Here is a 16,088-nt window from a genome sequence, read left to right as displayed (position 1 = left end):
AGTGGCAGGACGACACCGGGCAGCCCCCTGGCACAAATAGGAGTTCAGGCGAGCAACGTATTACAAACATGGTCAGATATTAGCAGCCATGGCTCTGCTGGCCACTGGCATGTCCACAAACCACCACTAAACTTTATTTTATTTTTCCTGATAAAAGTAGCAGCTGTGAGCAGATAAAACTGATAACAGGCGCCCTGGGCCTGCCGTTCCCAGCACAATCCCACACACATTACAAGCAGCTTCTGCTCGTGTAACAGGCGACAAGCATGTACTTGCTTGGCCCTTAGCCAAATCAATACGGGCTTGTGGGCGTGGCGTCACAGTATCGCGAGATTTGACTTGGTCCGTCTGGATTAGCTGTCCGGCGGGAACCGGACGCAGTGGTACGTCTGGATCAGCTGTCCGGCAGGAGCTTTACTTTAGCGGTGTTACGGGATGTTTAAACAGTGATCTGGGACTGCGGGCTGTGTAAAGAAAATCGGAACTTTTGGGTCGGTATGCAGTAACGTATAGAAACAAAAACCTTCAGCCACATGTACTGAGCAGCCCTCATGATTGCTTGTATATTAATATTAGTATATTAGTAATGAAGATGCATGGTTTGGTACTTGTGCGGTCACTGTGGGGTACTTTGCAGTTGGTTTATATAATAGGCCAATGATTTGTACATCTGGTGTACATTGTACATAGTGTCAGTGTATATATACGTTATATCTATAAGCCAAGCTCACACCTGGTGAGAGGGATGGAAATGTACAAGTTTCAAGCTAAGCCACCTGCAGCGGCTACAGTCTCTTCTATATTCACTACTGGAATGCAGGAATACTTCCTACACATTTTAGTAAACAAAAAAAAAGGAGCTGTGAGCACCCTTGGTATTTAGCACAGCCGCTATTCTCTATGGTACATTGGCATGCAGTTTGTGGAGGTGCATGGACTTCGTTAAGGGCTAAGTCGGCAGCTTATTGGCCTGTCTATGGTGCTAGCCAATGGGCCTGCCTGAATCTGGCCAAATGTTGGGCATTCCCCCAGTGATTATTATGCACTTCTGTAGGAGCACCTCAGTGCGCTCTTCTGCTCCTTCGTTGTTCTTCTCATGCACAGTAGAGTATCAGGTATATTATTAGAATTACTGGCAACATTTAAGGGGTTGTTCGCCTTTAAGTTAACTTTTAGAATATTATAGAGTGGTTTATCCTAGGCAACTTTTCAATTGGTCTTTATAATTTATTGTTTATAGTTTTTGAACTATTTATCTTCTTTTTCTGACTCTTTCCAGCTTTCAAATGTGAGTCACTGACCCCGGCAGCCAGAAATTCATGCTTGGGAAAGGATGAAATTGTATTGTTATTGTTACTTTTTACTTATCTTTCTATTCAAGCCCTCACCTGTTCATATTCCAGTCTCTCATCTAAACCAATCCCTGGTTGCTAAGGTCATTTGGACCCTAGCAACTAGGCCCTGAAATTCCAAACTGAAAAGTTACTAAACAAAAAGTGAAATAATTCAAAAGACAATTAATATAGAATTAGGACCAATTGCATTGCAAATGCCATAGCAATACAGAACAAAGTCTACCTTTCTGTTGTGCTCCAGTGGGTTATGTAGTACTTGCTGGGAGCTCACAGTACAAGGAGAGTATTATGCATCGGGTACTGGGCCATGAATTAGGCCTAAACAGATCTTTTGTATTCCCTGGCTAATTTCTAAGTCTGTTTCTAAAAGTAGAGCTGTGATTTGTGTATGTAAGGATGTTGTTCACCTTTAAATTAACTTTTCGCATGATGCAGAGAATGCTATTTCAAAACAGTTTGCAATTGGTCTTCATTTTTTAATTTTTGCGGTTTGAATTATTTGGCTTTTTTATAGCTCTCCAGTTTAGAATTTCAGCAGCTTTCTGGTTGCTATGGTCAAATTTAGCTTAGCAACCATTGGTGGTTTGAAAGCAAGACATGATTATGAATAGATGAGGTAACGACAATAGAACTGTAGCCTCCCCCCATTTCAAAGCTGAAAAATGTCAGAGGACAGTAAATAATTCAAAATCTATTAAAAAAAATAGAGGATCAATTAAAAAGTTGCTAAGAATAGGCCATTCTATAAGATATTAAAAGCTACCCTGAAGGTGAACGACCCCTTTAAGGATATTGAGGAGCTCATTGGAAAAAAAAGTTACAGCCCAGCCCTAACCTACATTGACTTATAGTGGGAAGCCATTTTTCTGATCTAAACTCAACATGACTTTGGAGAAGGTGCGGCCAATGAGCTGCACAAAGGTTCAAAGCAGTGCTGGACTGGTAAATGGCAGAGAGGCAGCTGTAAGATGCTAAAGCTTTATAGCGTTGGGGTTTAATAAATGCAAATTCCTATGTATATTGTTGTTGTGAATTTGTATAAACAGAAATCATTGTTTCTTGCAGTTTTGCAATTGCATCAGCCACCATGCCCACTGTAGTGGTAATGGATGTGTCCCTTTCAATGACAAGGCCAGTTCCAGTGGAGGGGACAGAAGAATTCCAGCGCAAACACCTGGCAGTTCATGGCCTTACAATGCTCTTTGAACACATGGCCACCAACTACAAACTGGAGTTTACAGCAATGGTTGTCTTTTCTTCCTTGTGGGAACTAATGGTTCCTTTTACTAGGGATTATAACACACTTCAGGTACAGAATGATGGGATTTAAGCATCAGAGTAACAGTGGGATGTAATTTCTTTGTCATGTTATGTTTATCTCTATGGCTTTGCAAGGCACAGCTTTTTTTAGTCTGCTTCTTTACAATTTAGATACCATTTGCAAATGGCTTGAGATGCACAAGGTTACTAGTAAGAATTCTATAGGTTAAAAGTAACCCACCAAAGAATCATACTGCTCAAAGCTAGCCCACTTAAAGATGTCCTGCATGGACAGCATTTACACCATGGCATTCTAACTGTTAAACTGCAGGGTAGATAAAAGTGTAATTAAGCTTGGTAATCTCTTATTTTGTATGCCTTGTATCTTTACGCAGAATAGTCAGTGTGATAGTTCTGTATTCTTCTATGTGACATTTCTATATTATTTAATATGCCCGTGTGTTAAAAAAAAATCCCAGAATTTACGTTACATTACATTAACATTTATTTATAAAGCGCCAACATATTCCGCAGCGCTGTACAATAAGTGGGTTTCATACATTGGACATACAGAGTAACATATAAAGCAATCAGTAACCGATACAAGAGGTGAAGAGAGCCCTGCCCAAAAGAGCTTACAATCTACAAGGAGAAATCTCACCTGCCTTGGGTTGTCTCTCAGGAGACACCTGTGGGAGTCTTAGGCTGGTCCAGACTGGCAATCTGATGGTTCTGTCAGAAGCCAGAGGGGCTAATGTAAGATGCCATTGACAGTCACTATTTACTGGACTGGTGTAGGCCATTTGTGACACTGTATATTTGTAATACCAAGGTCTATTTTGAATCCCAGTCTAGACTTGGACTTAGGTGTCATCAGTAAGTGTCCCCATCAATTTATTTTAATAAATAATAATTCATATTAAAAGTAGTTCCTGTTTTTTCTATCTATCTTATCACTTTTTTTCTGTTGCTCAGGAAGCGTTAAGTAACATAGATGACTATGACAAAACTTGTCTGGAGTCAGCCTTGCAAGGAGTTTCCAGTGTTGTGCAGCAGGAATGGGGTGCATCTATTCCCTCACAGGTAATTTTTCTATCGGTGATTGCTACTGGAGCAAAAAGAAGGGGTTGCAGAAAATTTCTGGGTTTAGTGATGCTTAAAGGAGAAGGAAAACTACTGAGGCTTTTTATTGCCAATAGATTAGCCACGATAGCACAAGATGGAATGCTAGATTTATTCTGCAGAAAGCTTTACCATACCTGAGTAAACAACCTTAGAAGCTCCCTCTGTTTGTTTAAGACAGCAGTTGCCATTGTAGCTTGGTCTGACTTTTCTTCCCTGTCAGCATGCTTCTCCCTGAAACAGTTCTCAACTCAGATTACAGAAAGAATGGGAGGGGGAAGGAGGGGAGAGGAGAGGAGGAAGCTGTGCAGACTCCTGCCGTGCCCTGAAGGAATATGCTGAGAGCAGGAAGTCTGACACATAAGATCATGTGTACAGAATAAAAGGAAAGGGCAGTGGTCACTTGAATCCATAGAACAGCAATTCTCAGACCGTGGGACTGGCACTTCCAGGTGCTCAAACCACACAACCTAAATTGCAATTAGAATAATATTTCTAATAAATACCGCTTTTAATATTCTTCCTATAGCAGGGTGAAACTAAGTTGTTCTGTATCTTTATTCCTGTGAATTAAGAGGCAAAATATTGCTAGGCTTTACTGGGCTCCTGAACTCAAGAAGGCAGAAAACCATTACCTAAATTAAAGGGTAAACAGCCTTCTTATAGTATCAGCTACCAGAATTAAAAGTTATTTTTACATTACCTACTGCATTTTTCCTAATTAATGTATGGTTAGTCTCCAGGGGGGAACTTTGACTAAAGGCACTAAGATGTTTAAAGATTGTGTCAAGGCACCAGACTAATAAACAGAATAAAACTGTCTAATCCTTCGTATCAGTCTGAGTGCAGCTTATTAGAAGCCATTGCATGATAATGTTCACTACTATATAGGGTAGCCATTCATCATGCTTTCGACCCTGGCATGTCTGTCCCATGTCTGTATTTATTGGTTAGATCTGAAAATCTTTAAGCACAGCTTTAATCTTTTTAACAGTCTTATTGCCAAACTGATCTGCTGTTAGGAATGTTACCATTGTGTTTCACTTGAGCTGAGATCCTTAATGTTTCCTTGCTCAGATTGTGCTGGTTACTGACGGCTGCCTCGGCATTGGGAAAGGCTCACTGCAGCACTCTCTAGCAACTCTTAACCAGAGGAATGATAGCAACAGATTCCCATTACCCTTCTCTTTTCCCTCCAAGCTCTATATAATGTGCATGGCAAATCTGGAAGAGGTAAGTCTTCAAGTCTAGAGGCTGGCAATGTACCTGCTGCTGTATGTGGACTAGTGTCATCCTCTCTCCAACCTATTGTTCTGTGATGTTAGAAACCAGGCAGTGCATTGTTTGTGAAGCTAGATATGTATTAATGTATTTAGTTAATTTGGTTACACATAATGTAGTATGCAGGCAGTTCCAGTTTTAAACAACCAAATTAAACAAGATATTGTTCACTGTTTAAAGTGGATATAGTTTTATTCTTACCCTTTATTAAGCATTGCTAAGCCCCCAAATGGAGTTTGCAGCACACAAAAAGGTCATCACCGAAATGAAATCCAGAGAAAGGCAACCAAACTAACAATATGGAGGATATAAGTTAAAGTAAAATGTAGCGCTGTATTTACACAGTATATACACACATATATAAATACAGATATATATATATATATATATATATATAAAATATATATATATATATAAAATATATATATATATATATATAAAATATATATATATATATATAAAATATATATAAAATATATATATATATATATATATATATATATATATATATATATATATATATATATATATATAATATATAAATGTAGATAGTTTGGGAAGCTGCACACCACAAATCTTAGACAATACCTGGGTGCCTGTGCAAAAAAATCTGAGATTATATAAACAGGAGGTGACGGCACTCTACAGGAATTTTCACTCAGGAGTCAAAGTTTTTTAGAAAAATAAACGGAAAGTTTATAATAATAATAATATAATAATATAATAATCCTGAGTAAAAATTCCTGTAGAGTGCCGTCACCTCCTGTTTATATATATATATATATACAGTGGAGGAAATAATTATTTGACCCCTCACTGATTTTGTAAGTTTGTCCAATGACAAAGAAATGAAAAGTCTCAGAACAGTATCATTTCAATGGTAGGTTTATTTTAACAGTGGCAGATAGCACATCAAAAGGAAAATCAAAAAAATAACTTTAAATAAAAGATAGCAACTGATTTGCATTTCATTGAGTGAAATAAGTTTTTGAACCCCTACCAACCATTAAGAGTTCTGGCTCCCACAGAGTGGTTAGACACTTCTACTCAATTATTCAACCTCATTAAGGACACCTGTCTTAACTAGTCACCTGTATAAAAGACACCTGTCCACAGAATCAATCAGTCAAGCAGACTCCAAACTCTCCAACATGGGAAAGACCAAAGAGCTGTCCAAGGATGTCAGAGACAAAATTGTAGACCTGCACAAGGCTGGAATGGGCTACAAAACCATTAGCAAGAAGCTGGGAGAGAAGGTGACAACTGTTGGTGCGATTGTTCGAAAATGGAAGGAGCACAAAATGACCATCAATCGACCTCGCTCTGGGGCTCCACGCAAGATCTCACCTCGTGGGGTGTCAATGATTCTGAGAAAGGTGAAAAAGCATCCTAGAACTACACAGGAGGAGTTAGTTAATGACCTCAAATTAGCAGGGACCACAGTCACCAAGAAAACCATTGGAAACACATTACACCGCAATGGATTAAAATCCTGCAGGGCTCGCAAGGTCCCCCTGCTCAAGAAGGCACATGTGCAGGCCCGTCTGAAGTTTGCCAATGAACACCTGAATGATTCTGTGAGTGACTGGGAGAAGGTGCTGTTGTCTGATGAGACCAAAATAGAGCTCTTTGGCATTAACTCAACTCGCTGTGTTTGGAGGAAGAAAAATGCTGCCTATGACCCCCAAAACACCGTCCCCACCGTCAAGCATGGGGGTGGAAACATTTTGCTTTGGGAGTGTTTTTCTGCTAAGGGCACAGGACAACTTATTCGCATTAACGGGAAAATGGACGGAGCCATGTATCGTGAAATCCTGAACGACAACCTCCTTCCCTCTGCCAGGAAACTGAAAATGGGTCGTGGATGGGTGTTCCAGCACGACAATGACCCAAAACATACAGCAAAGGCAACAAAGGAGTGGCTCAAGAAGAAGCACATTAAGGTCATGGAGTGGCCTAGTCAGTCTCCGGACCTTAATCCAATAGAAAACCTATGGAGGGAGCTCAAGCTCAGAGTTGCACAGAGACAGCCTCGAAACCTTAGGGATTTAGAGATGATCTGCAAAGAGGAGTGGGACCAACATTCCTCCTAAAATGTGCGCAAACTTGCTCATCAATTACAAGAAACGTTTGACCTCTGTGCTTGCAAACAAGGGTATTAAGTCTTTTTTTGTTAGAGGGTTCAAAAACTTATTTCACTCAATGAAATGCAAATCAGTTGCTATCTTTTATTTAAAGTTATTTTTTCGATTTTCCTTTTGATGTGCTATCTGCCACTGTTAAAATAAACCTACCATTGAAATGATACTGTTCTGAGACTTTTCATTTCTTTGTCATTGGACAAACTTACAAAATCAGTGAGGGGTCAAATAATTATTTCCTCCACTGTATATATATATATGTATATATATATATATATATAAACATATATATATATATATAAACAGGAGGTGACGGCACTCTACAGGAATTTTCACTCAGGAGTCAAAGTTTTTTAGAAAAATAAACGGAAAGTTTATAATAAACTTTCCGTTTATTTTTCTAAAAAACTTTGACTCCTGAGTGAAAATTCCTGTAGAGTGCCGTCACCTCCTGTTTATATATATATATATATATATATATATATATATATAATAGCCTGTTTATGCTACTTTGAATATATGTTTTGATTTTTCACAAGAAATCCCGGAGTTGCTGGTCTTTTTTATACTATTGGAACCCTTTATGGTGTCCATTCAACTCTGATGCTTATTCTCCAATAGATTTTTATAGAGGATCAAAACACAGACATTTCAGTTAGAAGAAATTATATTTCTTCAGGTACAAAAGTTTACAATAAAATGGCAGCTGTTGATAGTCCACCTTTAAGTCAACCTTTAGCTTTAAATATAAGACTGACTGCAGATTGTCTCAGAATATAAACGAAAGTTTATGGTAAAATTAACCTCTCCTTTGCCCTACCTCCTCAGCTACAGGGCTCAGATTCTTTAGAGTACCTTGAGCGGCTAATTGACCTGAATAATGGAGAGGGTCAGATCTTCACTATAGATGGGCCTCTCTGCCTCAAGAATGTCCAGTCCATGTTTGGGTGAGTATATGCTTGGCTGCCTTTTATTGAACTTTCATATGGTTGGAGGCTTATTAAAGTTTAAAGTGTAAAGTGTATTTCCTTTAAAGGAACAGTAACATCAAAAAATTTAAGTGTTTTAAAGTAATTGTGTTTTTGCTACAGAAAAGCTACTAGATAAATAAGCTGCTGTGTAGCCATGGGGCAGCCATTCAAGCTGGAAAAAAGGAGAAAAGGCACAGGTTACATAGCAGATAACTAGTAGATAAGCCCCATATAATGGGGGTTTATCTGCTAAGTAACCTGTGCCTTTTCTCCTTTGAATGGCCCCCATGGTTACACAGCAGCTTACTTATATAAACTATAGTAGTCTTTCTGAGGCAAACACACCAGTTGTAGCAATGCAGGGCAACAGTACATTATATTGTTATTACTTTTATACACTTTCATTTTTTGGTGTTACTGTTCCTTTAATATCATATGGATTTATATGGGAATAATTGCTAACAAAGTACATTACCCTGCTTTATTATAATATTAGGGGAACATTTATCAAAATGTGAGATTAGAATTCATAACAGAAAAATTCACCCACTTTCTATTCATTCCTATGGGATTTTTGGAAACATATTTATCAAATAGTGAGCTCTAATTTTCACCGGTTAACATATACGCTTCTTAAAATCCCATCAGAATGAATAGAAAGTAGCTGAACTTTTCTGTCTAATCTCACATTCTAATACATAAGTATTTCACCCTTGCGATGCTGCTTTAAGTTGCCATAAAAGATAATGCTAAAGCAGCATTGTTAGTGTTTACAATTGACACACAGCTCTTTGGCCTTACAGGAAGTTGATAGATGTGGCATACACTCCATTTCATGCTGTCCTTAAATGCGGGAACCTTTCGTCGGATGTGCAGGTGTTTCCCAGGCCAGAACCCGTGATTACGGATGAAGAAATTGATCCTCTCCCCAAAACCATTAACACAGGTAAACAGCTGCATCTGGATGTATCGGCAAAGGGGCTATTTAATCTCAGGGATGTGTTCTCTAGGTAAGAATTCCCCAGACAATGTTGCTTCCAAGTTAAACATATTGAGCTGCTTATATTATGTTGTGTGTCCTGTTCACCGTGGCTTATTTAAAGAGAAAGTAAACTATTTTATTGCCATAAATTGTCCCTAATATGCCAAAGGTTACTTCAGAATTCATAATCAGCATACTTAGGTCATTGCTAATAGTATTTATTTAAGGCACACATTAGGTGCATTTCAGGTTTGTACTGTGTCAGATATCATTGCTGTTTAACTGACTCTGTGCAGACTTCCTGTTAGGGGTTATTTTCTTATGAAATGTATGAACGGAGGGTGATTAGAATGTCACATTGGCACAGGCACCAAAGTTTGATGGAAAGGATGTGTTTGAAATTTTTATAAATCTATACTTAAGTTATACTACAGATTGTGTTTTGGTTTAATTTGTTCATCTCTCTTTTTTTAGACCTAGAAGTTGTGGGATTCATTGATATTGCTGATATTTCCAGTCCTCCTGTCCTGTCCCGTCACTTAGTCCTACCCATTGCCCTAAACAAAGGTGAGCAAAATGGAACCTGTGATGTGTCAGTATTTCATGTAAATATGAAAAAAAACAATAAAATTCAGTCTTGGCCTTTTGATGAACAGAGGGAGATGAAGTTGGAACGGGTCTCGCTGATGATATGGAGGATGAAAATTCAGCCAATCAAATTGCTGGGAAAATTCCAAATTTCTGTGTCCTCCTCCATGGCAGTCTTAAGGTGGAAGGGATGGTAGCTTTAGTGCAGTTGGGGTAAGTACAGTAAATTATGACCTCCATTCCAAATGAGATCAACCTAGAGAAGAGAAAACCCTAACTTTTGTTGTGTGTTTAAACCTCTGCTTCTCCTTCTCCCTAGCCCAGATTGGCACGGAATGCTCTATTCCCAAGCGGACAGCAAGAAGAAGTCTAACCTAATGATGTCTCTTTTTGAACCTGGACTTGAGCCTTTACCTTGGCTTGGAAAAACGATGCAGCTGGGACCCATAACAGGTACAAATTCTAATTTAGGATAATCACAGGGAGACCATTAAAATACATTTTAGTTGTGGCTTTCAGATTTTTGGGTTCAAATCTCCCTCCCCTTCTTTTGTATCACAAAATTTGGAGTCGGGGCCATTTTAAACATAGCAATGTTATAAGTACATTACAACAGTTTCATAAGTCATATTACAAATATGTTAATACAGTAGTTGACTGTCCTCAGCCTGCATCCTCCAAATCCCACAAATCCCTGCACATGTAAGGGAATAGAATGGAATATCGGAGTGCAATGCATTGTGGGTTATGTAGTTCCTGCATACTTTCTGAAAGCTGTAAAGAAGTTGTTACAATTTGTAACATTAATCTTTCAGTCCCTCCTCCCCTGCCATTTCAAATGATGCAATGTATTGCAGCTGGATTTTTGCATATAAAAAAGGTATTTATTTATACTTTTTGAATGCACATATTACAATGATAGGTATATTAGGGGTTTCTATGTTCTGTGGGGCTCTTTTACAAATTTCGGTTTGGAAGCCAGAGTTCCCCTTTAAGTCTTAGCCTAACTGTCCATCAGACTGGAACTTTCCTAAAACTTGGGTCCCCCAAGCCTATTTTAACTGAACAGTTGCCTTGAGACAAACTCTTCTTCTGTACATTACAGCAATGTTACAGTTACACTAAAATGGTCATGTGTTGAGCTGCTATAGTTCCAGCAAAATAATCATCAATTTTTGGAAGTGTACTTGTCTATTAGTTGTTAATTTACAGAAAATAAAAATATTAAATAGAAACCGCAGTTAGCTATTTCTAAATTCTGTGGGAAGTAAGTACAATGCCCTTTGTTTAAAGTATTATTTATTGTTTGATTTAATAATTATTATGGCATATTTTACTTGAAAAAGATGCAAAAGAAAATCCTTATGGAGAAGAAGACAACAAAAGTCCCTTCCCTCTGCAGCCCAAGAATAAACGGAGTTATGCACAGAATGTGACTGTATGGATAAAACCCAGTGGCCTTCAGGTAACATGCTGTGGGTGATGCTGGGCAGTTACCTACCGTATATACTCGAGTATAAGCCGAGTTTTTCAACACTAAAAATGTGCCCCAAAAGTAACCCTCGACTTATACTCAAGTATATATAAGTGTGCATTTGTCCCAAGTCGCTGCTTCTTGCTCGCACCCCCCGTGGACGGACACGTGTCCGTGTGTAACTGCGCGCGCGCATCTTTTCGGGTATATACCCGTAGCTCTGTAACTCGCGCCCGTCCCTTCATCGTCGTGCGGGGGGAGTGTCCCAAGTCCCAAGTCCCAAGTCCCAAAGGGATTGCCGGTAGGACAAAAATGCACCCGAAACAAGGTAAGCGCTGTACCATCTATTTAAGCTTTGCACCAGCTCTTCAGAGAGACGCCATCTCTCTATGCAGCCAGTTCCCAGGCTTCCCCCCCCCAGCCTAAGCCTGCTGAAGGCAGGAACAAAGAAACTGATGAATGCAATTGAATTATAAGGGGGTTTATTTATTTAAGGTAGTACATTGGCAAGCAAAAATTGCAATGCAGGGACATGGGAGATAATTTTCAAAAGGGCATTCTGGGCATAGTATAATAACTGCACCACCTTCTATGTGTTTCTGTACCTGGGAGTGTGGCTGATATGTAAACTTCTCTAGCATTGGGAAGCAGGAGCGGCAGTGCTAGAGCGGCAATATTTCATGGTTACAAGTGATTTGAGAAAATATGGGAGTGTACTGTATGTTCCACAGGACACATTTAAAGAGCACCTGATATGTGCGATAGATTATTTTTACCCAGTTATACACTGTAGTTATACATGATCCCTCATTTACTGGGTGCTTACCAGACATAAATGCCTTCTGCTCTTAAAACTTGGTTGCCGCCACTAAGCCATAAGTGTTGTGATTCCCACTCATGATAAAGGAAAGATATAACTTGTGATTCTACATCACTCACCCCAAAAAGTATACAGAACTATGGTATAATATGTATGTAAAATTAAATGAGATATTAACCTGTACAACCTTGCATATGGTTATCTTATGTTGGATGTGCCTCATTTTCCAGCCCATACCTTGTGTTTATTAATATGGTAGTCATGTAAGAACTTGTGACTGTCCTTTTATTCAATAATTTGATTATTGAAACTTAGCAGTAGCGGCTGCATTTCCCACCCTAGGCTTATACTCGAGTCAATACGTTTTTCCAGTTTTCTTAGGTAAAATTAGGTACCTCGGCTTATACTCGAGTATATACGGTAATAGTGTATCAGTGGTGCCTTCAAGGTACAAGATTAAAATTGATGAGTTAGTTTATGGTAACAGAACTGTGTTTAAATGGTGTCTGAGTGGCACACAGAACTGTGTTTAAGTGGTTTTAAATGGTATCTGAGTGGCACACAGAACTGTGTTTAAATGGTGTCTGAGTGGCACACAGAACTGGCTAAATTGTGTCTAAGTGGCACACAGAACTGTGTTAAAATGGTGTCTGAGTGGCACACAGAACTGGCTAAATTGTGTCTAAGTGGCACACAGAACTGTGTTTAAATAGTGTCTGAGTGGCCAGCGGATATTTCAGGTTCTCAGCTTGCTCAGGGGCTCCATAGACTTCTGTATGTGGCTTTATTATTTTAGTATAATTTGGCCCTTGCACTTATTATTTTTTTTGTGAGCCTACAATGAAAAGCAGGACAGCGTTGATAAAGACAAAGGCATTTTTAGCAAAATGTGCAATTGTTCTTAAACAAAATCCTGTGGTTTTTATCCTCAGTAACAGTATAACTAAAATATTATCACTTTGCCCACATGGAACATTACAATCATTTTCTGGGATGGTTTTTAGGCAATTGGTTTTATTGAGCAGAAAACGAAGTATTCAAATACATTGAGATCAGGCCTTTTCTTTTCTGTAGACGGATGTGCAAAAGATTTTAAGGAATGCCCGAAAGCTCCCAGAGAAAACACAGACCTTCTATAAAGTAAGCAATAAATAATATCTAACTTATTGTCTGATATAAAATGGAGTTTTAATGGTGGAACTACTGACTCTTATAGTTAAATATTGGCAGAAAATATATGGAGAAGTGTGTGTATGTAACCTATAATGGGATCTGTTATTTGGAAACCTCTTGTCCAGAAAGTTTTGAATTATGGGAAGGCCGTTCTCCCACAGACTCCATTTTAAAGAAATAATTCAAATTTTTTACAAATACAGTACCGCGTACTTGATCCTAACTAAGATATAATTAATCCTTATAAGAGGCAAAGCAATTATTATTATTATTAACTTATTGAGTTTATTTAATGTTTATGTGAATCTCTATTGTAAATTATATCCTTATAAACAGTGCTTAGTGAAGACTCACTGAAACTTGTGTATTTTAATCAGTAATGCACCCCCTGTTGTAAAATATGGGAATATTAAAAGTCAGAGTTCCAAGACCCAGGGCCGCCATCAGAAATCACGGGGCCCCTCACAAAAAAATTTTATGGGCCCCCCCCTCCTCCCACACCCCCAATGGCCCCTCCCCCAGTGACCCCCCCATCAATACAAAAGACATACAGACATTGGTAGCCAGGGGTTACGTTTTGCATTGGTGCCAGGGCAGGTACCCCCTAAATCATTGCTAGCCAGCCCAGGGCCCCCTAAAACATCAGTGGTCCTCCCCCAAATTACTCATACTCAAACCCCAGGGCACCCCCAGCATCCTCCTGCTTCCCCCAGGGCCTCCCCAAGCATCCTTCAGCTTCCCCCAGGCCCCCCCCAAGTATCCTTCAGCTTCCCCCAGGCCCCCCCCAAGTATCCTTCAGCTTCCCCCAGGCCCCCCCCAAGTATCCTTCAGCTTCCCCCAGGGCCCCCCAAGTATCCTTCAGCTTCCCCCAGGGCCCCCCAAGTATCCTTCAGCTTCCCCCAGGGCCTCCAAGCATCCTCCAGCTCCCCCACAGCATCCTCCTGCTTCCCCCAGGGCACCGCCAGCATCCTTCAGCTTCCCCCAGGGCCTCCAAGCATCCTCCAGCTTCCCCCAGGGCACCGCCAGCATCCTTCAGCTTCCCCCAGGGCCCCCTCCAAGCATCCTTCAGCTTCCCCCAGGGCCCCCCCAAGTATCCTTCAGCTTCCCCCAGGGCATCCTTCAGCTTCCCCCAGGGCCCCCAAGCACCTTCCATTTCCTCCCAGCGGCCTCCAGCTCCTGTGATGTCCTCCTCTCTGTGCCGCGGCTCTCAGCGGCTTCCCTGCTTTTATAAGGTTGCGCTCCGTGCGTGTGACGTCAGTACGCACGGGCACAACCTTATAAAAGCGAGGATGCGGCAGAGAGCCGCGGCACATAGAGGAAGACGGGAGCAAAGATTGGGCCCGGGCCGGGCTTGATGAAAGGGGGCCCGGAAACTCTAGCGCGGCCGGGCCCCCTTTAAAGCTAAAAACGCCCGGGCCCGGGACAATCGTACCCCCTGTGCCCCCCTGATGGCGGCCCTGCCAAGACCTGTATAAAAGCACTTGGGCTTGGGATTTGGAAGTCGCTGTCAGAATCCATCACTTCATGTGGAATTTTTTCTTTTGTTCCTTATCATCTGAGCAAGCAGAGATCATGTATTTTTTTTCTGATTCTTTTCTTAGGAGCTGAACCGACTGCGAAAGGCAGCGCTGGCTTTTGGTTTCCTGGATCTCCTAAAGGGGGTGTCCGATATGCTGGAGAGGGAATGCACACTGCTGCCAGATACTGCACATCCTGATGCTGCATTCCAGCTTTCCCATGCTGCAGCACAGCTTAAGCTCGCCAGCACAGGCGGATCGGAACATGGGGCTTATGATCATAATATTGTTCCTTTACAGACAGACTTCTCTGGCAGAAACTCTGACAGGATATGAACCTTGTGGATAATAGAACAATTGCTCCCTGTTGGTACAGTAGCAGCACAGCACTTTGACTAAGCTGTGGGACATTTTTTTGTAATTGTCAAAGTCCTGACCCATCAAGAACAAAACCACATACAACCTGGTATTACTGTGGACTTTTTAAGGATACAATGATATCTTCATTCTTTTTGGCAAACCCCCTGTATAGCCCCTGTCTTTCCAAGTTGCCTTGCAGAATCAAGAACTGTTTTTTTCTTAACTCCTCTTTTGCTGGAGTGATTTATTGCTGTGGATCCCCAACTTTTGGGTTACTAAAGACAACATAAAAATGAAACATATAAATAGAAGTCTGACTATAGTTATATGAGCATGGTTGCAAGTCCAAAACACATATATGCCACTGTAGTGCTGTCCGACTGACAGCCTGCAGCCCCCCTTTGTGTGCATATGCAGGGGTTTACAGCCTGAATCTTAGGTGTAAACAATGCAGGGGGTCAGTTAATCTGATACCATTTAAACCTTACACAAAGGTAAGCAGTTACAGCAGACAGACAGGTGCAGGACACAGGCAGCATAGGGCAGGCAGAGTACGGCACACATGAGCAGGGTAGGGCAGGGAAAGTATGGCACGCATAAGCACCTACCCGGGCAGGGAAAGTATGGCACACACAGGCAGCATTGGGCAGGCTGAGTACTGCTTTTGTGTGTCATACTCTCCCTGCCCTACCCTACCTGTGTGTGTCATACTCTCCCTGCCCTACCCTGCCTGTGTGTGCCATACTCTGCCTGCCCAAAAATGCTGCACATTATGTTTTGGGAGTCTATTCTGGCCTGGCGGGGCACCAGGAGAAAACCCGGTGGGCCCTGCCAGCCCAGACCCGATTTCCCTCCCTCGTCGCGCCTAAGGTAAGACTAAAGCAGGCGCACTCAGGGAAGGGAGTTGGGAGGACAGCAGGGGCCCCTTGGGGGGGGGCTGCACCCCCCCAGTCTGAAAAGCAAATATTGCTTTTAAGAGCAACTGCATTTACAAAAAACTTTAAAACCACTGAAATGGAATCATATCTCATTTAATCTTAAAGG

General features: G+C 40.9%; 1 protein-coding gene across 2 annotated transcripts; it reads left to right on the top strand.

The window, feature by feature from the left end:
• The first annotated feature begins 280 nt into the window (after window positions 1-280).
• ints14 (integrator complex subunit 14) lies at window positions 281-15,350 on the top strand. 2 transcript variants are annotated; one of them, XM_012958881.3, is made up of 12 exons: window positions 281-383; window positions 2,421-2,664; window positions 3,591-3,698; window positions 4,815-4,970; window positions 7,988-8,106; window positions 8,934-9,076; window positions 9,587-9,679; window positions 9,769-9,913; window positions 10,020-10,153; window positions 11,047-11,165; window positions 13,069-13,134; window positions 14,769-15,350. In XM_012958881.3, exons 2-12 carry the CDS (start codon window positions 2,443-2,445, stop codon window positions 15,018-15,020), a joined length of 1,557 nt encoding a protein of 518 aa, XP_012814335.1. In that variant the 5' UTR covers window positions 281-383; window positions 2,421-2,442; the 3' UTR covers window positions 15,021-15,350.
• Window positions 15,351-16,088: the final 738 nt, after the last annotated feature.

Source organism: Xenopus tropicalis, chromosome 3 (assembly GCF_000004195.4).
Source record: "Xenopus tropicalis strain Nigerian chromosome 3, UCB_Xtro_10.0, whole genome shotgun sequence".
Classification (NCBI taxonomy): domain Eukaryota; kingdom Metazoa; phylum Chordata; class Amphibia; order Anura; family Pipidae; genus Xenopus; species Xenopus tropicalis.
This window is presented reverse-complemented; position numbering and strand designations above follow the sequence as displayed.